Source organism: Ambystoma mexicanum, chromosome 6p (genome assembly GCF_040938575.1).
Source record: "Ambystoma mexicanum isolate Mex_15411 chromosome 6p, UKY_AmexF1_1, whole genome shotgun sequence".
NCBI lineage: Eukaryota > Metazoa > Chordata > Amphibia > Caudata > Ambystomatidae > Ambystoma > Ambystoma mexicanum.
Window position 1 is genome coordinate 768,695,280 of NC_090935.1, and position 13,468 is coordinate 768,708,747.

Sequence of the window (13,468 nt, forward strand, 5' to 3'; positions counted from 1 at the left end):
TAAACAAATGAAAACAAATAAAGTAAGGAAATGGACTTGTACCATCTAGAAATATAACAACCTCAGACTCTGCCCTCCAAGAGAACTAGTATCAATAACGAATAACAGAAACCACACATGCAGTTGGTTGTTTCAGGACAGGTAGTCTTGTCTCACTTTACTCACTCCACCTTTTAGTGCAGTATCACCATGCAGCTGGTTGAGTGCCACGACTTGAATTTGGTTCTTCGGACAGCAATCACAAACTCTCTGATGTAGTCAAACACACAGTATTCCTCTAAACACGTAACTTTCCACAGTAACTAATATTCTATGTCAAAGCAATTGTTGTTCTGTAATGTTGTATACAGCGTATTCGGTTATTTGCCTGCCCGAAATATAATGTACAGTTTATTACATAATCATAGTACCCAAAACTGCCAACGGTTGCTTCGGGATAAACACTAGTTTCTCAACTCACTCCGCTCATGTCACCTTTCAGTAAAGCATCTCCATAATAGCTGTTAAGGTCCATGACCCAATTTCGAGTTTCCTGACAAAAATCATTTCTTCACAGACATAGTCATACAAAGAGTACTCCCCATCCAACACATTACAACTGTTAAGGATAATGTTACAGATTTAGGCACTCATTACGAGTTTGGTGGTACAAAAGGAATTAGCACTGAAACTGCCTGATATCCCAGTATTTCCGGGATATTACGGTCGGCAGGAATTCTCCATTCCATGGAGTCCCACTGGAATCCATGGGGGAAGTACTTGAATTACCGGCACTGGTATTACCTGTAATTCTGGCAGTGTTTTGCCAGAGGGGGCCTAATTTACTGCCAACTAGTTGCTGGAGGTAAATCAGTCACCCCCACGGTCAAACTTGTAGTTTCCTGGTGCGGTAAAAGTGCCGTGGAGGTATTACCACCACTTTTACTGCCATTTTTCCTACACCAGGAAACATATAATGACCCTGTTTAGTCATCTCTGCCAAGTCAATTGTTTTTTCCTGCAATGTGATTTACACAACTCAGAGCACTTCGCGGCCATAACAATAGCAGCCAGGCATTTTACAAATGACACATAACATAGCATGGCTGTTGCAAAGCTCCAACCCAGCAGCCAATGTATTCAACAGTGTTTTTTTGTGAAAAATAATGCTTGACACCCTGATTCATTGTCGTGCTCACATGTCGCTGGCACCTTGTCAAGCTCAGGCCTGAAAAAGCATTGGTATTAGACAGAATGACCAGGAATGCACATTATAAACCCTTCCTCTATTATATGATTCATTGTAAATAATAGATATAGGCAAGAGCCCATCTTCCATAAGTGTGCGACTTGCTATTTTTCATCATTTTTCCTTCTCAAGTACACCTCTATTTGTTAAACCTACGACAGGACACATTTTTGTCCTTCAAAAATAGTTGTCACTGCAGTTATCTTCTCCAGGGCTATCACATTCCAGACAAGCTGAATTATTTTTGTTCCTGGCAAGAAATATTTGACCCAGCTCTGGACAAAAAAAGAAGAGGATTTATTGCTCTCCATTCCTTCCCGCAACATACACCAGCATTGTTAGGATGATAAACAGCTCTGTCCAATTTTCTGGGCTAAAACACTTCAACTCCTTTTTTTTAACTGTCTGTAACAACAGTGTCAAGTCTAAATTCTCCCATCCCCAGGTGCCCGAGTGCTAGGAAAGATAATTACCTTGTCATCTCTGTCATCCTCCTCTTCCTCGCCCTCTAGCATGTCCTCGACTACCTGCAGACAGAAACAGTAGTAGATGTCAAGGATTGGAAAGAGAGAGGAGCTGTGCTCTTGTCACCTGTAAACCCTTTTCAGCAGAAAATGTAACCAATTCAGAAATAAAAACATAGACATAAACGGCAAATAACTCTGGCCACTCCAATTGTGCAGGCCCTATCAAGTGTCGATTAAACACTCAACTTAAATTCAGGGATTTCATAGTGCCTGCTGCATGCGGATATGATGCCCCCTGCATGTAGAAAGAACTCTGGAATACAATCTAAATGCCAATTTATTTTATAACGATTCAACCAAAAGAGACATTTTCCTGATCGTGCAAAATGTCCTCGCAGTGAGGCTTAAGTAGGGCGAGTGTTGTGATTGTGTAGTCCTCTGTGACTACCAGTCCTGCTCACACACATAAACACACCCACACTACCACATGGCCTTTATTTAGGCAAATCTTGATGGCATGCCTCTAAATCTTGCAAACATGACATCCTCACACTCATTTTACCCAGAAGAGCATTTGCCAAACCTTACCTCTAAAGAAAACGAGTTACATAATCTTCTTCAGCAATTCAAAATGTATATACCTTTTTGCAATCAACTTTACATTTCTTTCTTTCTTTCTTTCTTTCTTTCTTTCTTTCTTTCTTTCTTTCTTTCTTTCTGCACTTTCTTTCTGCACTTTCTTTCTGCACTTTCTTTCTGCACTTTCTTTCTTTCTTTCTGCACTTTCTTTCTGCATTTTCTTTCTGCACTTTCATTTAATTTATGAAGCGCTTTCGCCAAAGTGCTATAAAGGAGCAAACAAACTATAACAATAAAAACAGTGCACTCAAAAGGCTCAATCATAAGCAAAAAGTCATATTTGTGATGGAGAAAGCAGAAGAAAGAAGGCCAGATTTAAGAAGAGAGGCCAATGTATGTAGGGAAGGTGCAGTACAGAGATTAATAAGAAAGGTGTTCCACGATGCAGGGTCTACACAAAAGACGGAAAGCACAAGGGCAACGAGAAGTGCTTCACTAAAAAGCACTTTTCAAACCACATGCTCATGGCTGGACCAGTCCATTTGGCTGTATATTTTACAAACCATTACAAAGTCATGATATAGTAGTTAATACATTAAGTGGCTCATTTCAAGTGCAGCAGTAAATGGCAAAGATGGTTAACAAAAGCAGGCGGAAACAAGCACTCTGCCTGTTTTTTAATCCTCTGTGCCATGTTGTGTGGGAGATGGGGCACAGAGAGTAAAATCTGCTCTATTTTCTCGCTCAGTGATCACACCTGTTAGGTGGGACCCTCCTGTGTGTGTGTTGCCCCTTTAAGGGGGATGTGCTTTCCTCACGTGTATGGCCCCTTTAAGATGGGCCATGACTGTGTCATGGCCCAAGCTAATAAAAGGAGCCCCTGCAGGCACGTGAGACAGAGCGGCTGCAGACTCCCAAAGAGGAACGACTGAGTCCGTGTCTCATTATCAATGTAGGCCCCAGGCCTACACGTGGAGGCACAGGCCTGCACGCCCAGACACTGAGGGACCCGCATTCCAGGATGGCAGCCGAGGTCCACTCAGTCAGAGGCCTGGCAGGCTTTGACCCCACGCCAGGGTGCTGAGGCCCATGGCACCCGGGGCCATGCCGGATGTCCAGGGCAGGCCCCTACCCCCCACACATCGTGGGCCTGCACAGCGCTAGCAGAGATAGCGCCCAGGGGCGCCTGCCGGATGACCATGGCAGGCGACCCCCAACAATGGCGACGAGGACCATGAGCCCGCGTTGCCCCCCCTGCTGCTAGGAAGTGGTGGGGGGGGGAAGAGTTTCCAGCCCCACCACGGTCTCGCGTGGCCTGCGCCTCACCGCCGTGGCACTGGGCGGTGTAGGTCCGGGCTGCCCCGCGGTGAGACACACACCCGGCGGCGTTCCGCCGCAAAGAAGATGAAGGTGAGGTGAGCCATGGCGTGCTTCTCCCCGGCCGCGGCCCTCAGTTGCGGGGGTGCTCCTGCGGCCAGGATCGAGGCATGGTGGCACCCCGGACTCCTGCGACATTCGTTTGTGCAGGGGGAGGGAATGAACATCACCCGTTGGGGTGGGACATGTTGCGAATTATCCCCCGGCGGCATCTGCCGTGAGAAGGTGGAGGCCGTGCTGGCCCGCCCCCATGAAGAAGATAAGGAGCGGCGTCTGCCGCGAAGAGGGAGGCCGTCCTGGCCCCGCTCCTGTATGGTGGGGCCTCCCCGGCCGCGGCCCTCTGCGTGGAGGGTGCTCGTGCGGCCGGGGGAGGATCCAGTCTGCTGCTCCCTGCGGCGTTCGCTGTGCTGTGGGGGTGCCAGCCCAAAAGAAAAGAAAAACTGGCGCCCCTCTTCGGGGTGCGGGGATTGGTTGAGCCCAATAATGATTCTGGGCTGACAGGCGGACGGTGAGTCCCCACGGCATCCGCGGTGCGGGGCTGCCGTGTCACGCCGGCATCCGGCGCGTTCTAGACCCGGTGGCAGTGGAGGCTGCTCCGATATGGAGAGACCGCGTGCGTTTTCCCTTCCCCACGCGGGTCGTCACCGCGAGGGAGGGAGGAATGCCGCCCTTCTCCCAGGAAGAGGGAAGTGCCCGGCAGTCAGCACTGCACTGAGGCACCCATGTGGCGTGTTCGCCACGAAGATGGAGGAGAGCAGTGTTGCCCCGCCTGCAGGCGAGAGGCAAAGAGAAAAGGTGGTGGCTGTTGCCGTGGATCCTCCCCGGCCGCGGCCCTTGGTGAGGAGGGTGCTCGTGCGTCCGGGGGAGGATCCAGCCTTTGTCCCGTCCGGTAGCGCTGTGCCACAACAAAAGAAAACACCTCCCGCAAACGACTGCGCAATCATCTTCCTGCTGCACACAGTGAAATCTGGGCTTAGAATGCGAGGCAGTCGCAAGACCACGGAAGCAGAAATCTGCTCACCTACCCATCGATGCTGAAGGTCGCATGCAAAGCTCTAATGGCAACAGGGATGATTGCAGTGAGTGTGGCAGTATTTCCATCATGGGAGAGGGCGATTCGTCCATCTGCTGTGCTGGCGGGAAAACCGCGCACAAATCCCTGACCTGTGTGGTGTCGGGCCCGTTGCCATCATCTGGAGGAAAGGGGCTGCACCACCTGCATGGAACCTCCCGCCAAGCGGTAGCAGCACCAGCTTTTGACAAGAATGGAGGTGGCTGGATTGCAATGCGGTGACGGAGCCAAGGGTTTGGCCAGTGTAACATTTCTGGAAAAGGTGGGTGGGGAGTCTCCGGGATGACATCAAAAGAGTGACTCTGACCGGGACCAAAGAAAAGTGAGGCTCCCGTGCAGGACTCTGGGCTGGACAGTAGAGTGAGAATAAAGGCAGTTTTACTACCTGGTGCCCCACATCGACACAGAGTCATGCATCCCTCCTGCGTCCCCCGAGCCTGTGTGGCAGAGCGGAAGGAGCACTGCCACTCCTACTGAAACGTCGTCCATGGGAGCTTAGAGAGGGTAATGAGCCCGGTCATCAGCGCAGAGAAGTCGGACCCTAAACACTGAAGACAGCCACATGTCACCAGAACAGACTATTCCGACAGCGCCATAAAGTGGATCTGCCACCCTGTGCTCCTAAGGGTTCCAGGCCAGGAGCATCTAAGTATCTGGCGCTCTGTGTACTATACATCTTGCCAGCATTATCTAGCTTGGAAAGCTGCACGCGCAGGACGTGACGGGGTGGGGACCCGCAGCAACGGGGAACAGGCGCTTGGCGCTGCCGGATGGCCCGAGAGGCGAGACCCCACTGTGCACCTCAGACCCCAATCCATTCTGCCATGGCCAGCTGTACAAGAACCAGTGCATTGTGCCAGCGTCGACAAGGATGGCTAACAAGAACATAGGTAAATGTTTTCCTGCCCAGCACCATTAGGAAAACGGGACACCCCGCGGCATGAATCAACCTGTCCGCAGTGAAGGTGGCCTCAACACCTCGTGAGCCCATATCACCCGCATCATCAGGCCGAGGATCATGCACGTATAGTGCATGCGAGGACCCTCATGCAATGGACAGGAGGCACCCCACATTGCCACGGAGTCTTGGGACAGCCTTCCATTGCCATGGAGAGAACCAGGCAGCCGATGGCCCATCACTCTGATACCAGCGTCATCCAGTTGGCCCCACTGGTGTCTCTGACTCCCTACTACTGCAACGACCCTGCCTGCCCATAGGTGGCCTCGACACCGGAGAAAGTTCCTGGACTGCTGACACTGGTGTCGTTCAACATGCCTGGCCGTCGTAAGATCAAGCCAACGTGGGTATGGGGGAGGTACCACCTGCCCCCCTGAGCTCCGAGACACCTTGGGTCTGCCCAGAACAAGGCCCGGAGACGGGGCAACGGGCAGGATATGGGTTGCAGCTCATCATGAGTGCTTGTGCGTCCTCATGTGCCCCGGGAGGAAAGGAGGAAAGAAACACTCTTGACTGGGGGGAGTATCATGAGGAAAAGGGGTGAGGGATATCCTTTCACCCTGGGCCCGACCGACTACACCGTGCCTTGTCGACAACATCAGGAGCAGTCGGGAGGCGACCTGCATCTCGCTACCCTGCTCTGAACATCAATTGACTGTGCCGATGTGGCTCCTGGTACCTGCCAGGTGCGGCTTTTCCGGCTGCGACCTATACCATCAGTGGACCTGAACTCGGGAAGGGACTCCTGAACGGACGCTGATGGGAAATGGACTGGTCTCCTGCTGCCCCGCAATTGTTTAAAGAGGACTCAGTAATCTTGTGTTTTAATGCTGTGGACCTGCATAGTAACTACATGCTTTAAGTGTTCTCAGTAAAGAACAATAAGGTGAGGCTGTGATCCCACAGTCGCGAGGTGTGCATGTAATACCAGCCGCCAACCACAGCGTTTGTTTGCATGTTACCGTTCAGAGCCCCAGGTTAATAAAGGGTTTTGCAAACTGTGGTAGAGTGGCCTGTGTTCCTCTGGCAGCCCACCTGCCACGACTGTCACCTGTTGAGTGCACTTAGAAATGGGCTAATATGTGTTAAGTCTGTAACTAGTAGGTGTTAGGTCTTTAATTGTCTGAGTAAGCAAAGTATGTGGCGGTGATATATCTAATTATTTGCCTACCCCACCAGTTCTAAAACCGACAAGAATGTTATTATTTTGTAACAGGTGGGAAGCCTGTATGGCTCGATATTGTTTGTTTGTTCGTTATGAAAAAGGAGGAGTGTTAGGTGGGACCCTCCTGTGTGTGTGTTGCCCCTTTAAGGGGGATGTGCTTTCCTCACGTGTATGGCCCCTTTAAGATGGGCCATGACTGTGTCATGGCCCAAGCTAATAAAAGGAGCCCCTGCAGGCACGTGAGACAGAGCGGCTGCAGACTCCCAAAGAGGAACGACTGAGTCCGTGTCTCATTATCAATGTAGGCCCCAGGCCTACACGTGGAGGCACAGGCCTGCACGCCCAGACACTGAGGGACCCGCATGCCAGGATGGCAGCCGAGGTCCACTCAGTCAGAGGCCTGGCAGGCTGTGACCCCACGCCAGGGTGCTGAGGCCCATGGCACCGGGGCCATGCCGGATGTCCAGGGCAGGCCCCCACCCCCCACACATCGTGGGCCTGTACGGCGCTAGCAGAGATAGCGCCCAGGGGCGCCTGCCGGATGACCATGGCAGGCGACCCCCAACAACACCTATAAAAAGCAGGTGTTATCAATAGGGATTCATTGTAATGCGGCTGCCATGGACCTACATGGCGCCCACTTTACTGCTTGTTTACTACATACGTGTAAAAAGGCACTGATGCGCGGTAACCACGCAGATTCCCGTACCTTCTGTCCTCCCAGACAAGAAAACAATCAAACTCCCGCACAGAAAGTGGGGAATGGTTCCGTGGAATTAAAAGACCTCTATCCCAACTGGCGATGTGGAAGGAGCTGGAGAGAGTAAAAGGGGACAGCGCATGACAGACTGTATAATACATCATCAGTATTTAGAGATACATTGAGATAGGCTACCCACTGGTGACGATAGTTAGATATGTGCATGGTATGTTTATTGAAATATGAGGCATGCTATTGTTTTTACCTTTAAAATAACTTTTTCAGGGCAAATCTAGCAACTGAAAGCACCTGCGCTCTGCAGGCAAAATTTGCCGCCTACGGATGTGAACGAGCGTGCAGTTCTGTAGCCCGTGGGTAACGGGGAAGTGACAAGCCGTTGGACTGTGCCAACTGTCACACGTAAGGTTTATCGAGCTAATTTAGAAGCGGTGCCCGTTACGGCGGCATTGCCAGTCAGCTCATTGTATAATGTTTTTAAACATGGGCCGAAATCACGAACAGAATGCGGACACACCGATAAAAGGACCCCGCAGCACCACTGTGTCATAACCTAAATCTGTCCTCCTGTACCCCAACCAGCTATATGTAACAATATACAGGAGCATACGGCAAAGGCAAAGAAGCCAAGACACTACTTATTGTGCAGTAACCTCCTGGAGCCCTCATTAGCCGGGCCGAGCCTCGGCAGCAGGGGCACCTGACACTGGCGCGCGCTGTAAACTGAGAAACACAGAATGTTCCAGCGCTTTTGAACGCTCGTCCTGAGAGCTTTCCAGGTCCTGACCTGGAGGATACGTTTGCTGGTTTTCCTCTTTACGATAGTGCTCTTTGGCAGAGAAACACACTGCACATTATAAACAGAGGCAGTGTGAGGCCCATCTGCGGAGGTGAGAGGCTGCTTTTAAATCACCTTTAAGACCTTTGAAGATGAAGCACAGTAATTCTTGCGGATACTAAATTATGTGGTAGCACAGATGATTTTACAGCTCTCCATAATAAAATGTGATATAATGTTCAAAATCTTTCGGTGGCTGCAGTTAATTATTATTATTTCAGAAAACATCACATCTTTGAAACTACCGTCATTCAAAATGTTTCTCAGAATCAGGAGGAAAGGTTTCACATCACGCTGTACAGTGGGACATTTGACATTTACAATCCAATAGTTTGCAGGGCTGCTATGGCCTGTTTTAATTTGTGTATACCATACACATACATATGTTATATATCTATGTGTGTGCGTGCATACATATATGTATATATATATATATATATATATTCAGTGAAAAAACTTTGTTAAAGGGACGTTATGGTTAAGTTGCGCTGCTAAAAACCTTTCAAATTCAGTGAAAAAACGTTGTCAAAGGGACGTTATGGTTCCAAGTAAAACCGAAAAACCCTTGAAATTCGCCAGTTATGGTAAGCTAAGCAACCATAACTTGCGCCACCACCGTGCACTGCTAAGACTAACACCCAGGACATCAAAGATGACATCACAAATGTCATTGATGACATCACTGATGACATCACATGTCTGGCTCACTCTTTTTTCTTTTGCTGACATATCTAGGCCACATTGTTTTCTTCAGTAACAGTCAGAAACTAAACATTTTATTTTATTTGTAGACATATCCTTCAAGTAGGTTCTTACAGCAATTCCCTTAGAGTCCAGTCACATCATATGAAACATATACATAGGGGAAGACACAAGCTTGAAAGACAGCAATCCTTTTTGTGCATAAAGATAATCAATAGACTTATGAGCACTTTCTGATAGTTCTGTTTTTTTTTTTTTATGGCTGTACTTTCCCTGTATATGGTCATATTTGTATACATTGTACTCACACTACTTTCCTTAGGGTCCAATCACATCAAGTGATACATATACATAGGGTAAATAGCAGCTTTGAAACAGAGCAATCATTTATTTGCATGAAACTAATCAGTTAAGTTATGAATTGTTTCTGCTAGTACTTGTGCTTTTTTGCTAACTTCACTTTCCCTGTATATACCCATATTGGTATATGTTCTTGTGTCTTTGTGTTTTGTCTATAGTAATGCAATTATGTAATACATGTGTTTTATTAGCTACTTATTACATATTTCACAGTACACTACAATCTATTAAGAAAACAATTATCATATCATTATTCAACATATTAACATTACGAATATCATACCTTCATCTTGTACACTGCACACAATGTTATGTTTCTGTATGAGTTGCTTAGTATACTAGATAGAACCCCATAATAGAATGCTATTTATATCAATGCATCGTTCAATGCACTAATTAGGGTATGATATTTATTGCAATGATCCTTGACACTTGTTTCGCAACATTATAATAAGAATCCCTTGTACACATATTTCATGAAAAGTACATACACAGGTGATGTCATCAGTGATGTCATCAATGACATTTGTGATGTCATCTTTGATGTCCTGGGTGTTAGTCTTAGCAGTGCACGGTGGTGGCGCGAGTTATGGTTGCTTAGCTTACCATAACTGGCGAATTTCAAGAGTTTTTCGGTTTTACTTGGAACCATAACGTCCCTTTGACAACGTTTTTTCACTGAATTTCATAGGTTTTTATCAGCGCAACTTAACCATAACGTCCCTTTAACAACTTTTTTCACTGAATTTGAAAGGTTTTTATCAGCGCAACTTAACCATAACGTCCCTTTAACAAAGTTTTTTCACTGAATTTCATAGGTTTTTAACAGCGCAACTTAACGATAACGTCCCTTTAACAACGTTTTTTCACTGAATTTCTTAGGTTTTTAGTAGTGCAACTTAACAACTTTACTAAAAAAACCTACCCTTGACCCAGCTACCCCCACTAATTACAGACCCATAACAACGGTACCGTTCCTCCTGAAAATTCTGGACAAGGTCGCCTATGTTCAAATACAGAAGCACTTGGAAGAACACCACCTGCTAGGAGCCAGACAATCAGGCTTCCGACTCCAACATGGGACTGAGACATCTCTCATCGACCTTAAAACACAGATCGATCTGCTCAGAGACAATGGCCAAGCAGTATTACTCCTCCTCCTCGACCTCTCTGCAGCATTTGACCTGGTTGACCACTCGGTTCTTTGCACTCACCTACACACGGCCGCCCATTTCTCCCCCGAGGCCATTACATGGATTAGATCCTTCCTCGATGGCAGAACCATGAGGGTTTTTTCGCCTATAGATGCTGCAGACCCCATACCCATCACCTGTGGCGTACCTCAGGGCTCCTGTGTCTCCCCTACACTGTATAACATATTTACCAAGCCCCTTTTCGATGATCTGGAACATCTGGAACATCTTGGTATCACCTACACTAACTATGCAGATGGTACCCAGATCCTCCTTCCGCTTTCTGGAGATCATGGAAAGGATTTGGCCTTGGTGAATAGGGTTTACATCATCATCCAGGCATGGATGGCCACTCATGGCTATGCCTGAATGATGATAAAGCTGAACTCATCACCTTGGGTACTACTGCCAGCCTAAAGAAATTAAGCCCAGCTTACTCATCCTTCATGATTGATGGCAACACCATCAGAGTGGGACACGAAGTCAAAACACTGGGCTTCTACCTGGACTCCAACTTCTCCTTTAACAAACAGGTGAACTCACTAGGCCCCTCCACGGCTTACACGTGTAAATTGATCCATACAGCCAAACCTTTTCTATCCGTCACCAGCTGCCTGACCTTGGCCAGAGCCCTCATACTATCCCGCTTAGACTACTGTAATGTGCTTTATCTTGGATCCTCCAAAGCCATTACTAGCAAGCTACAAACCCTCCAGAATAATGCACTCAGAGTGGCCCTGGGCATCTCCAGAAGAGACCACATCACAGCACACAGCCAGCAGAACAACTGGACCCCTATAATGGACGAAATCTCCCTAAAAACTGCTTCACTCACCCACAAGTCCCTCAATAACGCGGCCCCCCATCTACCTGAACGACAGATTTCACAGACTGACATCCTTGAGACCGACAAGGACAGCATACAGAGACTGCCTCTCCGTCTCTAACTACAAACGCTCTACCACAGGAGGTAATAGCTTCCCAGTGAAAGCGGCTAAACTGTGGAACTCCCTACCACCCACTCTTAGAATGGACTTACCCTACCAAAACTTCAGTTCCAAGATGATGTCTTGGCTGAAGACAGCCGCTATCTAAACATACTGAGCCAGGATCTGCCTCTCCCTCTTGTCATTCGGACACACAATTGTTAACTCTATATATGTATATACTGCTTGCTTTCCTTCATTATTACTGTGTATATGCCATGTATATATTTTACTGTCTGCAACTAAGTTTAGCAAATTCTTGTATCTGCTGCGCCCTGTTACCCTAGGGTATTCCGGCCCATTACAAATAATAAACAAACAAACAAACAAACAAACAAACAAACAATAATGACTTTGACTTTATATACATGTCATATGGAACTGACTGAATCTCTTCTACTGTACTTGATTGTTCGCGGACATGTTCGAAGAACAGTACCACTACCTAAAAACTCTGGGGGGGTATGTTTGATTGATATATCATAACATAGGAACATTTAACAAATTCAAAAAGGAGCACACAAACACATTATATGTACTAATGCATAAGAAATGTAACCCATATATACAACACACTAACCATTCATTTAAATGCACTATGTTCTAAAATGGAATATACCACAAGAAGATAAATTGGCTTCCAACATAATTACCTCACAAACACGACAGAACTGAGAACAAGAGCAGACCCACTGAGTACATAGGACATATCTTACCTGAAATAGTAAGTGTACTTAATTTTATTCATATATTTATAAACTTTCTGTATTAGATAAAAAAATATCTTATCTTTTTTTTTCTTCTCTCACAGAAATGTCTAGTACTCTGGAATGGCTAGAGGAGCATTTCCCACATGAAGAAATGTCACAAGATAGTGAAACTAATGGTAAACACTTTATAATATAAACCATTTAATTATTATTATTTTGTATACATTTAACATATATATATATATATTTTGTACAGAGCATACCAAAATAGAAAATACTTCAGAAAAACCTGTTATGGATAACACTTTTCAAAGTATAGAAGAAAAAATGGATTTATTGTTGACTAATTTTAATAATTTGAAAACTTTTGTGGAAGATCATTTTAAACCAAAAACCTCGTACCATTGCCCCACATGTACTTGTCCCTCCTCATTATATCCCAGTCAATTATCCCCAAGCCCTCTCCATAACCCAAAACGTTTTGATGAGACTTCCATCCCTTCTTCACCTAATAACAATCATGTTGAAACCCCTAATTCTCCTGTTTTTGTTTCTGTTTCTGCCTCACCTTCTCTGTCATAAATGATTAATATATGTTAAATAAAGTTTAATTTTTATATTGTGTTGTAAATAGTTTTTTTTTTTTTAAAACAATGTAGGTGTCCGCGGACAGTGCAGGTGTTCTGAAATGTTCGTCTAAGAACACACGCGGTGTCCTGAAATGTTCGTAAAAAAAAAAATTCAAGTGTCCTAAAGAACACTATATCTGTCCGTAGTGTTCGCTATCAAGTTTAAACTGTTCTAAGAACACAATTGGTGTCCTGAAATGTTCATACGTAAACGAAAATGGAGGTGTCCTGAAGAACACTATACCTGTTCGTAGTGTTCGCTAGCAAGTTCAAACTGTTCTAAGAATACACGCGGTGTCCTGAATTGTTCGGAATTAAACGAAAATGGAGGTGTCTTAAAGAACACTATACCTGTCCGTACTGTTCGCTAGCAAGTTGAAACTGTTCTAAGAACACAATTGGTGTCCTGAAATGTTCGTAGATAAACGAAATTGGACGTGTCCTGAAGAACACTATATCTGTATTTACTGTTTGCTAGCAAGTTTA

General features: G+C 46.3%; 1 protein-coding gene across 3 annotated transcripts in view; it reads right to left on the reverse strand.

Annotated features, from left to right (window-relative positions):
- MCTP1 (multiple C2 and transmembrane domain containing 1) overlaps nt 1-13,468 on the reverse strand; it is a 3,303,831-nt gene that overhangs the window by 329,882 nt on the left and 2,960,481 nt on the right. For all 3 annotated transcript variants that reach the window (XM_069627643.1, XM_069627644.1, XM_069627642.1), the window contains one exon: nt 1,702-1,755. In XM_069627643.1, the coding sequence (XP_069483744.1) occupies nt 1,702-1,755 (54 nt within the window). The remainder of the gene's footprint in view (nt 1-1,701; nt 1,756-13,468) is intronic.